This window comes from Armigeres subalbatus, chromosome 2 (genome assembly GCF_024139115.2).
Source record: "Armigeres subalbatus isolate Guangzhou_Male chromosome 2, GZ_Asu_2, whole genome shotgun sequence".
NCBI classification, from domain to species: Eukaryota; Metazoa; Arthropoda; class Insecta; order Diptera; family Culicidae; genus Armigeres; species Armigeres subalbatus.
Window position 1 is genome coordinate 254183 of NC_085140.1, and position 19284 is coordinate 273466.

General features: G+C 40.9%; 1 protein-coding gene across 6 annotated transcripts in view; it reads right to left on the bottom strand.

Moving 5' to 3' along the window:
• Nucleotides 1-5939: 5939 nt before the first annotated feature.
• Nucleotides 5940-19284, bottom strand: part of LOC134217371 (aminopeptidase N) — a 62075-nt gene continuing 48730 nt past the window's right edge. For all 6 annotated transcript variants that reach the window (XM_062696106.1, XM_062696108.1, XM_062696111.1 and 3 more), the window contains 6 exons: nt 9557-9696; nt 8826-9486; nt 8478-8670; nt 7182-8419; nt 6981-7124; nt 5940-6915 (listed from right to left, as the gene is read on the bottom strand). In XM_062696106.1, coding sequence (XP_062552090.1) covers nt 6660-6915; nt 6981-7124; nt 7182-8419; nt 8478-8670; nt 8826-9486; nt 9557-9696 — 2632 coding nt within the window. In that variant the 3' untranslated portion in view covers nt 5940-6659. The remainder of the gene's footprint in view (nt 6916-6980; nt 7125-7181; nt 8420-8477; nt 8671-8825; nt 9487-9556; nt 9697-19284) is intronic.

The window sequence follows — 19284 nt, forward strand, 5'->3', positions numbered from 1 at the left end:
CACCTCACGAAACATTCTTTCACGTAAGTGGCGATTTCCATAGCAATTTCCATACAATCTTCAAACGACGCGTGCACAATCAAATTACTTCCAAATTAGCTAAAACTTTAGGAGGTCTATTAAAATGACAAAACCAATTGTTTAAGCATAGGGGAGCGAAAAAGTCAAATTTTGAATCACTCTAATGGACATGGAACAGTAACTGTTATGCTTTTAGCGGCAATGTTGGTAAGATGTGCATCGATTTCGGAGACAAACTCAGTGATCTAGTGGCTACCGCTTCTGCGTATAAGCAGGTGGTCGTGGGTTCAATCGCAAGCTCGTTCCATTCTTAATCCGTATGTCTTAGTTCTTTCTTTTCAATGATGACTGGATGAGGAGAAGATACAATTTTTATCGTTGTTTTGATGTAATTAATCTTAAGCGTAATACATGGGCAACGGTGGGCCTAATCTTCGCTCAGGATCAATTGTATTTTACACCGATGTGATGGTTCAAAGCTGAACAATCAAGTTGGAGCAGGCGTGACTGGCCCAGGGATAAATATTTCGATTCCCATGGGCAAATGTCCAACTGTTTTCCAAGCTGAAGTTCAGGCTATTCTTGAATGCTCTAAATTGTGCTTTCGCAGAAATTATAGGCATTTAAATATTTGCATAATGTCTAACACTCAAGCAGCATTGAATGCTTTGAAATCAGCAACATGCAGATCAAAACTCGTTTGGGAATGTGTTCAGTCACTCCAAACCTTGGGCAGTCGTAACAAAGTGAACCTGTATTGGGTACCTGGTCATTGTGGCATTGAAGGCAATGAACAAGCTGATATGCTGGCCAGACTTGGTTCATCTCGACAATTCATAGGCCCCGAATCATTATGTGGTGTATCTGCGTGTTCTCTTCGAAAGGAACTCAAATCTTGGGAACATTCTAAAATAGAGGACATCTGGAAAAACACCTTGATTAAGAGGCAGTCAAAACGTTTCATCACACCAAACGTATTTATCACTCGCAAAATTTTAGATCTTTCAAAAAAAGATCTTAACACATATACGGGTCTTATAACAGGCCATTGCCCGAGCCGATATCTTGAAGCTGTTAGGAAAACTTCAAGATGATGTAAATATATTGGAACGATTCATCAGAACCACGATACCGCATTGGGATAACGCTAATGATGTGTCAACTTGACAAAACTAGATCAAATGGGTCATATATCACAACAGATCTAATAAATGGTCGCAGTGATTAAAATACCCAACAAGGAAAAAAAAGCTTATGCTAATATCAGAGCCAGAAATCGACCCAAATCAACATTCCCTTGTCCTACCCACGACTCGGAACGTGGATGCGCCTCTGATTATGCGGATAATGCGAACAACCATTCGTTGGGAAATGCAGTTCAACATTCGACTCCGAATATTGGACCAACGTCGCCCCAAATCGCAGCAAGGCAAGTTTGGCCAAAAAAGCTACCGGTGTTCACTAGGGCAAGAGAAGAATTCCCCATTTTTATTAGCTAATATGATAATTCGAATGCTTCTTGCAGGTGTAGATGTAGAAAACTTCATAAACCTGCAGGAGAGTATGAAAGGTCCGGCGTAAGTAATCGTCCGCAGTAGACTATTGCTACCTGCAAACGTCCACGAGAAACTTGAGGTTCTCATCCGTTTGTTGATATCGAAGGTACGAGCAATAGACCCTCCGAAAACAGACCGATTGGATTCCATCTTCAAGTTCGACATCGCCGTACAACAACTGTACGAACCCTTAGAAGCGGCAAACCAATAAGATCATCTTAGAAATCCAGTTCTTTTGGAACAGATGGTTAGTTCGATGTGGAGTGTCAGAGAGTGACAGACGAGAATAACGTTGCCAGAAGCCGGATGTTGGTGTCGGATACATGATCGAATAGAGATCAGTACAAGAAAGCAACAGCAGCCGAAAATCGAGTAGGAAGAAAAAAGAGTATGAAGAACAAGTGATTAGCGAGGCGCAGGAAAAAATGGAGCACTATGTTATGCGGAGGTTATAATAAACTGTCAATAGCGTGCGGAGAAAGACAGCGGTATCTCCCGTCATGTGGAACAACCAAGAAAGGAATTTGCTGACAGATAAAACCGAAGTGGCTGCCAGGAGGAAGCAACACTTCGAGTATTTGTTGAATAGTGGAAGTGACGGTGCATCGGTGAACAGAATAAATATTAGCGACGATGGGCAAGCTGTGGAGTCGCCTAGACTATATGATGTTAGAAAAGCTATTAAAGAGCTGAAAAACAATAAGGCTGCGGGGAGGGATCAGCTCCCGGCTGAACTTCCCAAACATGGTAGTGAGCAGCTTTATGAAGTTCTGCGCCATATTATGTCGAAAATTTGGGACGAGGACGCGGAATTGCCTGCCTGGACGGCCTCATTTGCCCTATATTTAAGAAAGGGCACAGACTGGAGCGCGCCAATTACCGAGCAATAACCCTCCTTAATTCGGCGTACAAAATTATGTCCCGTATTCTGTTCAGCAGATTGAGACCGCTTAAAGAGTCCTTCGTCGGATGATACCAAGCAGGTTTTCGTGAAGGCCGATCAACGACGGATCAATTGTTTACTCTGAGACAAATCCTTGATCAATTCCAGGAGTACACTCCGATCAATACCAGCAAAATGAAGTACATAATCACTGGCAATCAACGTGGGTTCATTAGTGGTGGTGGAAGCGAAATTTTGCTGGATGGTGAAAAATATGAAGTGATAGAAGAATTTGTGTATCTTGGAACATTAGTGACTTGCGATAATGATGTTACCCGCCAGGTAAAAAGGTGTATTGCAGCTGCAAATAGAGCTTATTACGGACTTCGTAACCAACTTTAGTCCCGTAGTATGCAAACGAAAACAAAATTCGCGCAGTATACTACTCTGGTTCTTCCGCTGGTTTTAGGGCTCATACACAAATTACATAACGCAAAAAAACACATATTTGAACCCCCACCCACCCCTCCGTGACTTGTTTGTAACATTTCCTTCATACCCACCCACCCTCATCTGCGACGCATAACGTCTTACTAAAATTTCACAAAAATGATAAATTGGTGTTTTTAGTGAACTCTTCCTTAACTTCCTTCATAGTACATAATAATACTGTCAAATTTGAATATAATTAGAAATTTTGGTTTTTTATATTATTTTATTATTCATGTTACCCGTAACAGAAAGAAATAAACCCACCCACCCCCTAGACAAACCGTAACATTTTGTAACGCAATATTGTGTACCCACCCACCCCTTGATGCGTTATGCAATTTGTGAATGATCCCTCATACGGCCATGAAACATGGACGTTAAAGGAGGCTGATCGGAGAGCTTTTGGAGTGTTTGTGCGTAAGGTGCGGCGGTAAACAGAAGAACGTTATCTTTCGGCATCGCATGAATCACGAATTGTACCAGGAGTATAAAGGGCTGCATATTATTAAGCTTACCGCCATCGGGGGTGACAATGGGTCTGGGGGGTGAGAATGGATCATCACACTCACTAGCAGTCTGGAAGTCGTAGAGCAAAATCGTTCAAGAGGGTCTCTTATATTTTAGTCTTCTTGCTCTCAGATACATTCTACTCAGATCTATTCTACAAGCACTCTAAGTAGTTGAAACAGTGACCCATTCTCATCCCCATTTGTCCCAGTGCCACCCCTGATGACGGTATACAACACGGCAGACTACGGTGGGCTGGTCACGTCGTTCGTATGCCGGAAGAACGTCAAGTGAAGATAATATTTAGTAGAGAACCCGGAAGAGGCCGCAGGCTTCGTGGACGGCCGCGTACACGATGGCTTTTTGCAGTTGAAGAGGGCGCTCAATGTTCAGGGCGACTGGAAGCGATTGGCCCAGAATCGAGTCCAGTGGATAAGGACAGGGATGTTATCGATCATTTAGTAATCTGCCTTCGATCATTTAGTAGTTTTTCAATAACTCATTCCAGAGGCTAAATTTTAAAATGTGTTGTACCCACTGAATGTACATAAGTGTTTTTTTATAAGCTCAAAACCTTTTTAAATATTGTTGCATTTGGAGTTATGAATCTCCTTGATAGTCATGCTGTCCTTTTGATATTCCAGATTTAATTTATTTTCAGTTTTCCCACTTCTTTAGTTCCATTTTAAGAGTACATTCCGAAATGCCACAGAATGGTTCTGGACCTGTAAATAGTGTGGAAGATCCTTTTCTTGCTAACAAGTTAGCTTTTTTAATATACCTTTAATTCCACAGTGCCCAGGAACCCAAAATAAATTCAATGTATTATTTTGAGCCATCTGTTGGAGTAATTGAATGCATTCCCAAACTAATCTTGATGAGCATGTCACTGATTTCAGCTACGCTAGCAGCAGAACTGTCACAAAAATACATATATTTGCATATCTGTAACTACGTTGCACAGTAGTCCACAGAGCGAAATTTGGTGGAAATAGCTATTTTGAGCCACAAAGAGCAGAGTTAGAATAAAACTTTGTTCTAAAAAGTTGTTCGTAATGGTAAGGATCTTATTCGGGTGTTGGTGAAAATTAGGGTGGTCCTTATTTTCATAAAATGAAAAACAATCAACTTTTTTAATTGCATGAAAAGGTGTAAACATTGTTCTGTAAAGTTGTAGTCTAGCTCATTCCAATAATTTTGCTAAAAAAATGTTTTCTGTAGCTCTTAATATAACGGAATTACAGCATTTTTCCATTTCAACTTAGGGTGGTCCCGCAAAAAAACAGTTTTTTTGTTTTTTATTTAAAATTTCTCAGTGATATTGTCTTCAGACGACTCTTAGAACTCTTCAAGATGCAACTTTCCAAGATAGTAGCTTGCCGATATCTTGCGCAGATCAAAAGTTATTTGCATTTTGCTTAGAAAATTGGCGTTTTTTAAAATGGCATTTTCTCTGTATGGCGCAGACATAAATCATATGTTTTTTCATCATATAAAAAATCAGAGAGGTGTTTTTCTTGTATCTTGGGTAACATCGGTTTGAATTTGTTGTTTTGTGCCTTTCTCGTACTCTAAGGTGTGTCGTTGGACCAGAGAGTGCATGATTTTCTTCCAATCTTGCATTAATTCCACGTACAGTTTGCCATAATTTGCGACAAATGCACAGATTGCATTAGGCAATCGGCAGGCCATTGTATTAGGTCCCCGGTCACGAGAAAATAAGAACTGTTTATGTGTTTGTCTCGACATTGAATCTATTTTTAAACTTCTATCGAGGAATGAAATGCTGTATACTTCACAACCTTGGCTCCGTCACATTGAATAGTCGTTCAAAGTTGTATTTCGTATTCATGTAGTCATCCAGTATGATTAAATAATGAATTTATTTTAATTTCCTTAAGAATACTGAGATATGACCCCAAAATCTCCCTCGAAGAACGTCGTTGTTCTCCTTAATCGTAGTGCACTTTTCTCGGCTTTTAATTGTATGAACGAATGTAAAAGAAATGTAATTCAATATTGCATCAAGTGCATTAGAAGGCGTACTGCGCCTAGCTCCTGTGATGGATATAGTAGCAATTCTCTGAAATATGTGCAGTTTATACTCGATTAGTATAATCTCTGTATCCTCTCTGTACAGTTTTTAATCTAAAATAGATTACTTTTCAAAGCTAGCTTAGTGAAAAGTTTGCAAATCTGAGAAATGATTTGTTTGTGTGTTATTGCAGGATTGGTCTGTTTCTGAGTGTAATGACGCATATTATGTTTCATGATCATAATGAAAGTAGGTATATGCAAAATTTCAGGGAAATGAAAAAATACAAAAATAAGTCGACCTTCGATTTCACAGAGAATTGCTCAGTAGAAAACTGACTGAAAGGGATTTTTTTTTCAAATTGATTAATTTAGAAGCGGAATGTCCATGGCAATGTTTTCGGATTTGATTAAAGTTAATTATTTATGTTAGTGAAGAATTTAAATATTCGATTCGAAACTCTGGATTTCATATATTTCAACAACAGTGGCAGATTGTTTTCTAATAGCAACATGCGCGGTACTTGTGTTTCGTCTCATAACGTTGTGCTGTTTAATGGTACGGTAAAACTATTTGGAAGTCAAGACACTTTAAAACATATCGCAGCTCGGTTGAGAGGCGGGCAGTTTGACTTTATCGTTTCTAGTTTCGTTTATATATTCTAGGCACTATAAAATATATGGCAATTATTCTTAAACCTATTTCTTTGAGAAACTTAGCACGCTAGCAGACTATTCTCACCATCCTGGTATCCTCCGGACTGTCGTATAAATTATTACTGATAGCTAATTTTATAAATACTGTTGATGATTTAATAAAAAATACCGTGAATTATGATTCAATCGAAATTTAACTAACAAATGACGTTTCCACCAGTGCCATTGCGTTTTGGTGCATAACTAAAATTTATACAAATACACAGCCAGAAAATCCGTTGTTCTTTTTCCTCAACAAATTTATAATGCGCAACTATCGCACGCTTATAAAACCTAACGAACGCATATTAAATTTGGTTTTTTATACACTTGACCTTGCGAGGCTCATTCAGTAGTAGGAGTAGTGAAATTTTGTTCTCATTTCTTCGTACTTAGCAATATGTACAAACATCTAAAAATTGCGGAAACATTGACTATGCTTTTCATAATAAGTTCGACGTAACTTTCTTTTAGTACATATTCATGTGCAAATCATGAATCAATTTATCAAGGAATTCTTGTAGCTTATAGTACGATCGAGAACGCCAGTGAATGTTGTTGATAATTTGTTCCTCTGCCAAGTAGACGCTTTTCTCTATCGTTCGCAAACCAAGTTTTCGGGCTTTACGCGCAAACCGATCAAATTGTTCTTTATGATGTTGCTGATTCATCATCGATGTGACTGCGTCTATCATCTTGTTCAACGTAGAAAATCCGTCTCCGAAACTATAAAATATAATTAGGATTTTTAGACCTGAATGGTTAAGAATTATCGTTCTAAATAAACTCACTATTTGACGACCCGTTCGATGTTCTCGTACAGAAAATTGAATGCAATGTCATTTCCTGCATAGTTTTTCGCAACAGATTGGAACGCCCTAGCACCGTCTTGCTTAAGAATTCCCGATGAAGGATCCAACGTCATGTTCAAATATCTAAAAAAATATATATATTACCAACTGTTCAAACACTGAAACACTTACTGAACGTACTTTGACAATAACCACGGCTTGACCGAGCATCCAAGAGCGTTCAGAATCAGTTCTTTCTCCGAAGCGGAGTCCGTCTCCTTGTATCGTTTGTAGGCAAAGTTCCACTCCGGTACACCTCCATCACGTAACGAGGTGCAGTAGATTACCTGTTTGAGATTTGGCGGTATCTGATTGTCCTTGGAATCGGTCATCCATCGTCGGAAAAGTGTCTGAGCGCGAACTGAGCACTTATCGATTCCGAACTGACAGGCCAATCCGACTATCCTCTCGCGGTGCATCATTTGCAGGTGATCGTTATCCGCATGGTCTTCAAAGCCGTAAATTTCAAATGATTTCCTAAGAGCTGAACGCATCACCGCTAGAAAGCTTTCATACGCAGGTTCACGGGCCATCATGTCGTTCAGATATTCCAATCCCTTGTTGAGCGATGCCCAGGCAGAGATATCATGAGGAAATTGCGATACGATCAGTATTAATGTCAGTGGAATATCATATTCGATGAATTCGGCACGTGCTAGATTGAATGCGTCGTCAACGAGCTGCGATCGGGTCAACGCTGGAAGACTTGGGAAGCTGGTGGTTAGTTTTTTCCACGATGCATAATCGTAATTCACCCTGTAGTACCCGGTTCGATCTACATTCAAGTAAACGAAATCGTCGGCTTCAGCTTGAATGTTTACCTCAATACTTTCGTTATCGTAGTTCAGCCAAAGCTCCGGAATAGAATTTCGGGTGGGCAAGGATTTCGTAACTATGCTTATCGGAATGTACCACCGTGTATCGTCCGAAGCATTTTTCGTGGGAAGCATGTATCGTTGTTGAGAAATTCTTATCGTTTGTTCGCCTACTCGCTCCACCGTAATTACTGGGTATCCAGCCTGTAATGTCCATGTGTCCATGATTTGTTTAACATCGAGCGAAGTAGGTAAGGAACCAGACTCATGCCCATGATGAGTCAAAATCTCCCACAAGTCTTCCTGTTCAGCATTCTCATATTGATATTTCTTCAAATATTCGTTTATTCCGGATTTGAAGGCATCTTGTCCAAGAAAACTGTTCATCATCCGAATAATCGATGCTCCTTTGGAGTACGATATGGGATCAAAAATTCGTCGGATATCCGAACCTCTGTTCACTGGAAACGAAATTGGATGTGAATTACGATCGGAGTCCTTCTCGAACGCTTTTTGAAGTTCATTTTGAACAAATGTTTCGAACACGCGCCACTTTTTCTCAGCCTGCAAGAATATGGTAATTAGTGATTGTAAATCTAAGTGCAGCCAAGTTTTAACTCACAAAGTTCAAACATTCGTAACTCATATATGTCGCAAATCCTTCCTTCAGCCAAAGATCATTCCACCAGCGAGGGGTAACCAAATTCCCAAACCATTGATGCGCCAGCTCATGTGCTACCACAGAAGCAACACGTTCCTTGTGCTTCGCCGAAGAACTTTTGTTATTATCTTCAGGAACCAGAAAAGCAGACTCCCTATAATCAATAATAATTACATGTAATGCAGAAAGAGGGGTGAATAAATTCGGCTGTACAATTAGCCATAAAATGACAAAACCACGCGAGATTGCGTGCCCACTCGCTATTAACATAGAAAAAGGAGAGCGTGTTGTTCTCCCTAGCATACTTACCGGAATGTAATCAATCCCCAGTTTTCCATTGCACTGAATCCAAAGTCTGGCACGGCAACCATATCGATTTTCTTCATGTTGAACTTGAGGTCAAAATAGCTTTCCAGGTAGGGTAGAATGCGTATTGTCAGCCTGTGCACGTAGTTCGTCATGCGAGTGACTTCCGGTCTACTCCAGATGTTGATTTGTGGGGTAAAACCCTCCGACCGTTGAGCAAGTTGTAGATTGGACACGATGAACGCCACGAGGTAGGTACTCATTTTTGGGGTAACCTCGAAGTCCTCCTTCAGGAACCCAGGGCGAGATATGCTTGTTTTAATGTGTTCAGTGTTGGAAAGAAACATTGTTTTGTCAACCGGATGCACCAGGGAAACTTCAAACGTGGCCTTCATATCCGGGCTGTCGAAGCAAGGGAATGCGCGACGGGCATCGATCGGAGAGAATTGAGTACTTGCAAACCAGCTTTTTTGGCCATTTTCCTCGTCCACGAAGGAGCCCTTATAGAATCCTTGCAGCGTGTCACTGAGTTGACTTTCAAAATCAAGGATGACGGTAATATTATGGACGTTTACACCATTTTCTTTTATCCGTATCACGTAAGATTGATTATTACGTCCATATATGGCATCAAATGCTATATCTTGATTATCAGAATCTAACACTGTAAAGAAAGTTTCAAAAGAGGGAAATCTTGGAATGGTGCTATGGCGTGTTTGTAATATCGAACATACCTTGCGAAGAGAGAATTGTTATTTGATTCATGTCCAATACGATTGGCAACAGATCATTGCCATAAGTAGTATCTCGAACTATGCTTATCACAACTGTTCCATTGTTGATTGATTGTTCAAAGTTTGGTTCAATAGTTAATCTGCAAGTGATAACAATAGTTTAAAATTAACGTTAGCGGGATAGGAATGATTATTTTTGGATTCTACGGGAGTCTACGGGATTTATTCAAAATTCACATTTTTGCCTTTCTCGTACAACAAAGTTGAACCGAAACCCGAGCAGGAGAAATTACCTCAATAATACTTCATTCTGTTAAGAAAATTATTTTGAGATTTAGTGGAATGCCTTCACTTGTCATAAGACGAGTTTGTACAATCCCATTTAATTCCACCACTTGATTGTACCTTGACAGATACGTATTTCGACCTCAACAGTAAGGTCGTCTTCAGTGTCCCGTACTTGACTCGACTCGACTAAGTCAGTTCGAGAATTATCTCGTTGAGAATTATCGGGATGCGTTTGGTATTGAAATACCTAAGCATGTTATGCCTAAAATATTTTGCATATTAATTTTTGGTATTATTGTTTGGTATTTTACCTCTTATGCAAGGCTAGTTCTTAGCAATTTCCTCCTTTCAAGAGGCTCAGAAGGCTCCTTTCAAGAGGCTCAGAAGGCTCCTTTCAAGAGGCTCAGAAGGCTCCTTTCAAGAGGCTAGGAAGCCGCCTTTCAAGAGGCTCGTGTAGTATTCAGAGTAGCGGCTAATTATTTTAGTTTGTATAAGTGATTCTAGACTATGAATTGATTCTGCTATTGCGGATAGCACATCAAACATAATCAATCAAATATACCAATTTCGTGAAATCACATATTTCGCGTGTCCCAACCCATTCAACACAAAATCGTATATGATGCAACATAAGACGCTAAAGTGGAGGCGATATACGTACATTTTGTATGGGGAAGCACCTATATGGCCTCCACTTTAGCATCTTATGTGACATCATATACGATCTTGTGTTGACTGGGAATTTACCGTACAATGTGGCAAGTTTCACATTAGACTTGATTCGAACTCTCAATGTATATGCACAAATACTGATCCCTTTCGTGAAAAAAAATGTAAACATTGCCCTCATGAAACTTCACTCTCCATTTGAATACGGGTGAATAAAAATTATCGTATGACGTCATGATGCAACGGTTCATTGCTGCGCCGCAGTGTGAGATGGTGTTGGTAACGCCATCGGGTTGAATAGCAACGACGAAGATTGCACCGGCAGTTTGTTGTCGAATTTACAAACGAACAGTCGCACCGCTCTTCAATGGCGGATTCCATTCAGCCGTTTTCGGCTGGAATACGACATGTCGCAGTCGGTAGAAATAGTGTTTGGTTTTGTAACTAGCACATGAAAATGGTGCTTGCCACATCCATTAGTGTGCTAGTTACTAAATGGTAAGTATGCTCTCATTCTATGTTGTGGATTTATGCTAAAAAAGTACTGCATTTCGGAGCGAGCAGGTCTCCGAAATCAGAGAAAAAAATACCGAAGCGAGCAGGTCTTCGAGTGTTAATATAACATAATCCCGGAGCGAGCAGGTCTCCCGAGGATGGAATAAAAGATATCGGAGCGAGCAGGTCTCCGAGGAATTTTTTTTGTTTGTTCCGGAGCGAGCAGGTCTCCGAGGCATTTTTTTTTGTTTATTCCGGAGCGAGCAGGTCTCCGAGGCAATTTTTGTTTATTCCGGATCCAGCAGGTGTCCGAGGCATTTTTTGTATATTCCGGAGCGAGCAGGTCTCCGAGGCATTTTTTTTTGTTTTTTGTTTATTCCGGAGCGAGCAGGTCTCCGAGATTTTTTTTGTTGATTCCGGAGCGAGTAGAAATCCGAGGCATGTTGACGTAAGATTACGTCTGTGTATTATTTAGAGTACATTTTGTGAATGCAAAGCAGACTTTCGTGGCATTTTCGTGTTTATCCCGGAGCGAGTAACACTCCGAGGCATGTTGAAGTAGGGCTACGTCTGTGAATTCAATAGAAGCGTATACACTTTGTGAATGCCAAACAGGATTCCAAGGCATTTTGTGTTCATTCCGGAGAGAGTAAAACTCCGAGACATTTTAAAGTCGAACTACGTCTGTGTATTATGTAGAGTACACTTTGTGAATGCGAGCAAACCTTTGAGGCATTTTCATGTTTATTCCGGAGCGAATAGAACTCCGAGGCACGTTGACGTAGGATTACATTTTATGTTCATTACGTAAACGTAGGACTACAGCTATGTATTCTAGTATACTTTGCGAATGTGATGGAGTCCGAGGCATTTGTTGTTGATTCCGGAGCGAGTAGAAATCCGAGGCATGTTGACGTAAGATTACGTCTGTGTATTATGTAGAGTACATTTTGTGAATGCGAAGCAGACTTTTGAGGCATTTTCGTGTTTATTCCGGAGCGAGTAAAACTCTGAGGCATATTGGAGTAGGGCTACGTCTGTTATTCAATAGAAGAGTACACTTTGAAAATGCAAAGCAGGACTCCAAGACATCTTGTGTTCATTCCGGAACGAGTAAAAGTCCGAGACATTTTGACGTAGGACTGCATCTGGGTATTCTATAAAGGGGTACATTTTGCGAATGCAGAGTAGGATTTCTAGGTATTTTTAATTTTTTTCCGAAGCGTGTAGAACTTCGAGACATGTTGACGTTTGACTACGTCTGTGAATTATGTAGAGTACATTTTGAAGAGTACACTTTTCAAATGCGAAGCTGGATTTCAAGACATTTTGTGTTCATTCCGGAAACTAATAGGCATTTTGACGTAGGATTACGGTTGTGCATTCTATACAGGAGTATACTCTGCGAATGTGAAGGACTCTAAAGCGGGAGCGGAGCAAGTAGAACTCTAAGGCATTTTAAGGTAGGACTTCGTTTGTGTATTCTATAGAAGAGTATACTTTGCGAATGCAAAGCAGGATTCCGATGCATTTTTTGTTTTATTGGAGAGAATAGAACTCCAAGGCACGTTGACGTAGGACTACGTCTGGGCATTCTATGGAGGACCTATGAAGAAAGATGTAGTATTCAAAGTAAGCGGCTAATCAATATTAGTTATTAGCTAAAATACGGCGGTACTTAACACCAAGTTTGTTCTTTTTTGCATTGGATGTTGATGGTACTAAAATATTATGAAAAGATTAAATTTATTTTGAAGCAATTTAGGTTTGATTTTTCTTCATTTTGAAAATTTTTTAAAACTGAAATCATATTCTTACAAAGTCGAAAGAGTAGGGAAGGAGAAAGATGTAGTATTCAGAGTAGCGGCTAATTATTTTAGTTTGTATAAGTGATTCTAGACTATGAATTGATTCTGCTATTGCGGATAGCACATCAAACATAATCAATCAAATATACCAATTTCGTGAAATCACATATTTCGCGTGTCCCAACCCATTCAACACAAAATCGTATATGATGCAACATAAGACGCTAAAGTGGAGGCGATATACGTACATTTTGTATGGGGAAGCACCTATATGGCCTCCACTTTAGCATCTTATGTGACATCATATACGATCTTGTGTTGACTGGGAATTTACCGTACAATGTGGCAAGTTTCACATTAGACTTGATTCGAACTCTCAATGTATATGCACAAATACTGATCCCTTTCGTGAAAAAAAATGTAAACATTGCCCTCATGAAACTTCACTCTCCATTTGAATACGGGTGAATAAAAATTATCGTATGACGTCATGATGCAACGGTTCATTGCTGCGCCGCAGTGTGAGATGGTGTTGGTAACGCCATCGGGTTGAATAGCAACGACGAAGATTGCACCGGCAGTTTGTTGTCGAATTTACAAACGAACAGTCGCACCGCTCTTCAATGGCGGATTCCATTCAGCCGTTTTCGGCTGGAATACGACAGCTCGGAAGCCTCCTTTCAAGAGGCTCGGAAGCCTCCTTTCAAGAGGCTCGGAAGCCTCCTTTCAAGAGGCTCGGAAGCCTCCTTTCAAGAGGCTCGGAAGCCTCCTTTCAAGAGGCTCGGAAGCCTCCTTTCAAGAGGCTCAGAAGCCTCCTTTCAAGTGGCTCAGAAGCCTTCTTTCAAGAGGCTCAGAAGCCTCCTTTCAAGAGGCTTAGAAGCCTCCTTTCAAGAGGCTTAGAAGCCTCCTTTCAAAAGGCTCAGAAGCATCTTTTCAAGAGGCTCAGAAGCCTCCTTTCAAGAGGCTCAGAAGCCTCCTTTCAAGAGGATCAGAAGCCTCCTTTCAAGCGGCTCAGAAGCCTCCTTTCAAAAGGCTCAGAAGCCTCCTTCCAAAAGGCTCAGAAGTCTCCTTTCAAGAGGCTCGGAAGCCTCCTTTCAAGAGGCTCGGAAGCCTCCTTTCAAGAGGCTCGGAAGCCTCCTTTCAAGAGGCTCGGAAGCCTCCTTTCAAGAGGCTCGGAAGCCTCCTTTCAAGAGGCTCGGAAGCCTCCTTTCAAGAGGCTTGGAAACCTCCTTTCAAGAGGCTCGGAAGCCTCCTTTCAAGAGGCTTGGAATCCTCCTTTCACTAGCAGTGAAAAGATTATTTCATAACAGATAGTGAAAAGATAGTTTGCTAATTTGAAACTTTTCAACTGATGATGCTGTAAAAGAGACATTGGAAGATGAACCGGAGTACTGGAAAATGGATTGATTGGTTTCATAAAATAGTTCGTGATAAAAAAATCAATGATGTTAATTTAATTTAAATGACATGTATTATTATTAATCTAATTTAGTCAAAACGATTCGTTTTGTTTTGCCCGACGTTTCGGCCTGTATTTTTGGCCTTTTTCAAGGGTGAAACAGTCTACCGTTTTTCGTTATTAAGTTTGCCGTTTTTCACATAGGGAGGGCTTCTCGTAATCAGTTTAAACATTTAGTGTGAGCGTAGGGACTTTGGTAGACACTGCTATTGCACACGACTTGCACTACAATAATAGACAGCAATGGCTGTAAGACTGTAATGGCTTATAAACTTATTAACGAAAAACGGTAGACTGTTTCACCCTTGAAAAAGGCCAAAAATACAGGCCGAAACGTCGGGCAAAACAAAACGAATCGTTTTGACTAAATTAGACTGAGAAAGCCACACAATAAAACACCAAATCTTCCAGTCGTATTTCTTTTGTAGGGGGAAAGACGGCTTTGGCAGGTTTTGTTCTATTATTGGCAGGGGGTTTTTGTCGACCAAATTTTATGAAATTTGGCCACAATGTTCTTTGATATGCAAAGAATGTTTAGGCCAAATTTGAGCATAGTCAGACATAAAAAACCCCCTGCCAATAATAGAACAAAACCTGCCAAAGCCGTCATTCCCCCTATTATTATTAATATTTAAACGAATTCGAATAATAGAGATGAGCAAGCCTAGGGCTGAAAATCTCTAATAAAAACAAAAAAAAAATGACATAATTTCGTGCTCCAATAAGCCCGATACAAATATTTAAAAACAATTATGTCTCCCCCCCTCGGCCCAAAAATAATATTTTGAAGGGAACAAAAAAAAATTGGATGATTTTGAGAACATTCTTTAACAAAACCGAGGATTTTTTTTTCATTTGAATATTTATTTTTTACTAGTAGACCCGGCAGACGTTGTCCTGCATAGTAGGCGAAAATGCGCGTTGTCAACTGCTCATGCAAAATTACCATACGAATCTTAGTTTTAGTTTTTCACGATTTAATCAACTTTACTAATGATTTTCGAATGAGGAAATATCATATAAACCTGTCGGAAACAATAAAGAACGTATTTGTTGAAGAAATGAAGAAAATCCATCCAGCCGTTTTCCAGTTATGCGGATTCGAACACAGACCATTTCATTTTTATTATATAGATAGATTATCCCCCCTTGACCTTTTAGTAGGACACAATTTTAATTAAATATTTGTAACGGCCTAATACAAGGCAGGTATTAAGGACCAGGATGGACATAGCTGGCGACGGTTAAGCTGTTGAACCACCAACGCTGGACGAGGTGAAGAAGACTCTAAACGACCCGAAAAACAGTAAAGCTGCTGGGAAGGACGAGATCCTGTTCGAGCTTCTCAAACACGGAAGTGAGCAGCTGCATCAATCGAACCACCACATTATCCAGAAAATAAGAGAGGATGAAGAACTGCCTGCCGGCTGGTTGGATGGCTTCATATGCCCAGTCTATAAGAAAGAGCACTGACTAGAGTATGCCAATTACAGAGGAATCACTCTTCTGAACTTGGCGTACAAAATCCTGTCGCGTATCCTGTTTAACAGACTGGGACCGCTTGAGGAGTCCTTCGTCGGCGAATACTAGGCAGGTTTTCGTGAGGGCCGATCAACGATGAATCAGTGTTTAGCCTGCGTATGAACCTTGATGAATTCCGGGAGTCGAACTTGCAAACTCACCATCTGTTCATTGATTTCAAAGCGTACGATTCAGTGAAGAGAAATGAGCTGTGGCAGATAATGTCCAAACATGGTTTTCCGGCGAAACTGATTAGACTGATACGTACAACGCTGGATGACTCGAAATCAAGTATTCGGATTGCAAACGAAGTGTCAACCTCGTTTGTGACCTTAGACGAATTGAAGCAAGGTGATGCACTTTCGAATTTATTGTTCAACATTGCACTCAAGGGCGCGATTAGGAGATCTGGCGTGCAGAGGAACGGCACTACCATCACATGGTCGCATGTGCTCCTGGGCTTTGCGGACGATATCGACATCACTGGAATCGATTGCACAGCAGTAGTGGAGGCTTTTCTCCCACTGAAGAGGGAGACGGCGAGGATAGGCTTAATCATTAACTTTACCAAAACAAAGTACATGGTGGCAGGTAGAGATAGAGGAGCACCTAGTAGTGTTGGTGCTGAGGTAGTGCTTGATGGGGAAGTGTTTGAAGTTGTTGAAGAATTTGTTTACCTTGGAACGCTTGTGACATGTGACAATGACGACGTATTGCTGGTGCGAATAGAACCTTTTACGGATTACGTAACCAGCCTAGGTCCCGCAACAAGCAAAAAGAAACGAAATTTGCTCTATACGAAACTCTGATTCTACCAATGGCCCTTTATGGACATTAAGCATGGACGTTAAAAGAAGCGGACCGGAGAGCTTTCGGGGTTTTCGAGCGGAAATTGCTGCGTACAATATTCGGAGGGGAACTAGAAAATGGTGTGTGGTGAAGACGCATGAATCTTGAGCTGTATCAAGTGTACAAAGAAGAAACTATTGTGAATCGTATAAAATACGACAGACTTCAGTGGGTTGGTCACTTACTGCGAATGGCGGAAGAAAGAATAGCGAAAACAATATTCAACAGAGAACCAGATAGAGTCCGGCGACTTCGTGGAAGGCCACGAACACGCTGGCTGCACGCGGTGGAATCGGACCTGGGACCCTAAGCGCTCGGGGAAACTGGAGGAACATCGCCCGAGACAGACGATTATGGAGCTCAACAATACGCCAGGCATAGGCGTATCGACGCTGTAGCCAACTAAATATTCAGGTAGGTAGGTATGCGGCTGTTTAAAAACTTATAAGCATTATATGGGCGATTTGGCGAAATACGGCTTATTGGTTACTTGGGGAGTAACCATCGAATGCGACCGGCGTGTGGAATGGAAATCGCGAACTTGTTTTTTCGGCTGGGAGTACCGGTAGGGCTGTACAATAAGATTCTAGGAAGCTACTTTCAGAATCGAGTATTGATCTACGAGACAAATTAAGGCTTGGCTAGCACTTCCATCACGGCAGGTGTTCCGCAGGGATCAATCCTGGGTCCACTGCTGTGCAACGTGATACCCGAAGGAATATCAAGGCAGCAACGGTAGCCAAATGGCAGAGGGAGTGGGGTATCTCGATTAAGAGCAGGTGGGTCCAACTGTAGTTGGGTGGTCGCAACTGTTGTCAGCTTGCGGCGAACGCGTAGCCGCAGAACGTGGCGCAACGGCCGGGTCTGGGGGGCTCCCGCTGTTTCACGAAACAGGGTTTCATATGATATCGTCACCAGAAGGCGCTGGAGTGAAATGTAAAACTCGAAGAATTACCACGCAAGCGCCTCTGGTTGTTCAACGCGTAATCAATCAAATTCAAATTAATCGATGAAATTATGGTCGATGATAATTTGTCCAGTGTTACGTCTGTTTGTCTGTGGTAATAGCCAGATGCGGGTCGTCGGTATTGGGTAAGATTTGCCACCGCAGGACTCGCCTTCGTAGTAGGATAGATCCGCCGCCGGGGACTATCTGAGTAGCTTGCGAGAACGTTGAGAGCTGCTGTCTTGTAAAAAAGTCAAGGGGTTACGGTAATAATAACAGAACAGAATTAAGATCTCATAGATTTACGATCTTTCTAAAGGTTCATACATATTTCACAAAAATATTAAGTAAAAGTCATAACATTTACGACAATGAAAGTAACTAAAAATATATTCATACTGTGGCATGTTGAAGAAACTCGTCAATGGAAAACGTGCCACTAACGAGTAGATAGGGTAAGACGGTATAATGCGCCCCATCTGGCTAAAACGCCCCACTTTGATTTCTAGAAAACTATAACTAACTAAGGGTCAAAATCAGTTGGTAATATTTGTAAAACCATCATACTATGTGAATATTGAAGTATTTTTGTATTACATAATGAAAATAATAGCAAAATACAAAGAGTTACAGTTTTGATGTAACTTTCAATGTTTGTTTGCTCAACATACTGGAGCGACGCTAGCATACTGTCCGCTAAAATTGCACTGGAGCACTCAGTTGAGCAACAAAATAACTTTTCTCAGTGGTTTTTTTTTATTCCTTTATTTATTTGTTAGGCACTCTGTGTTACTTAACCGCTACTGTGCCGAGATCTACTGTGGTATTCTGCTGTACAGAATCCACACAGAATCTATTTTTAGATTTCCATTACCATTTTTGTTGTCGGTGCCAGTCCAGCTCGTCGTGAGTCCATTGTGTCCGTTTGTCCATGTCGTGTATCCATTGATCGTTGCATTGTTCGGTTGCCATTTATTCGGGTAACGTTGGAGGAATGCCTCCGAAAAGAACAATTTGTCAGTCGTCATCAGGCAGCCGTGACGGTAAGGCGCGCACCCCAAACGCCACCGTATGGGCTGCGAATCCGGCGACTGACGAGGGTTTGGTGGAGGGGCTGGGAATCGAACCCATGACCATTCGCTTGTAAGGCGAACGTGTAGCCAACTACGCTACGGGACCCCCCTATTTTCTCAGTGGTTAATATGATAAAAAATTGATCCCATCTTCAAAAATGTAACGTTTTTCGAAAATATGTTTCACTAGTCAAAACGCCCCAGTGTAGGCAGGACGATATGCCCTTACCAACTGGACACAAGCATGGCGAGCTTGCAGCAGTTGCTTCCAAAATATATGGAAACTATTGAAATGTATTTCAAACCTGATTAAATGGACTTATATTGGTTTTTTCATGTCAAGCACATTAGAATTTGTAACCTTTTTATTATGGGATTGATAAAATACTAGGGTCGGTGTACCAGTAATAGTGGTATTAGTGACAGGTCTAAATTGTTAAATTCGTACCAAATGATAGGAATACATTTCCAGTGATGTTAATATATTGGCAGAAAGCTGTTCTTTTCTACTTTTCAAGAAAAATGGTGTTGACTTTTTAAAACATTATTTTCTTTTCGAAATCGCTTCCTCCACTATATGGGATATGGAGAAGTAATAGTGGTGTACTTGCTAACTTCTG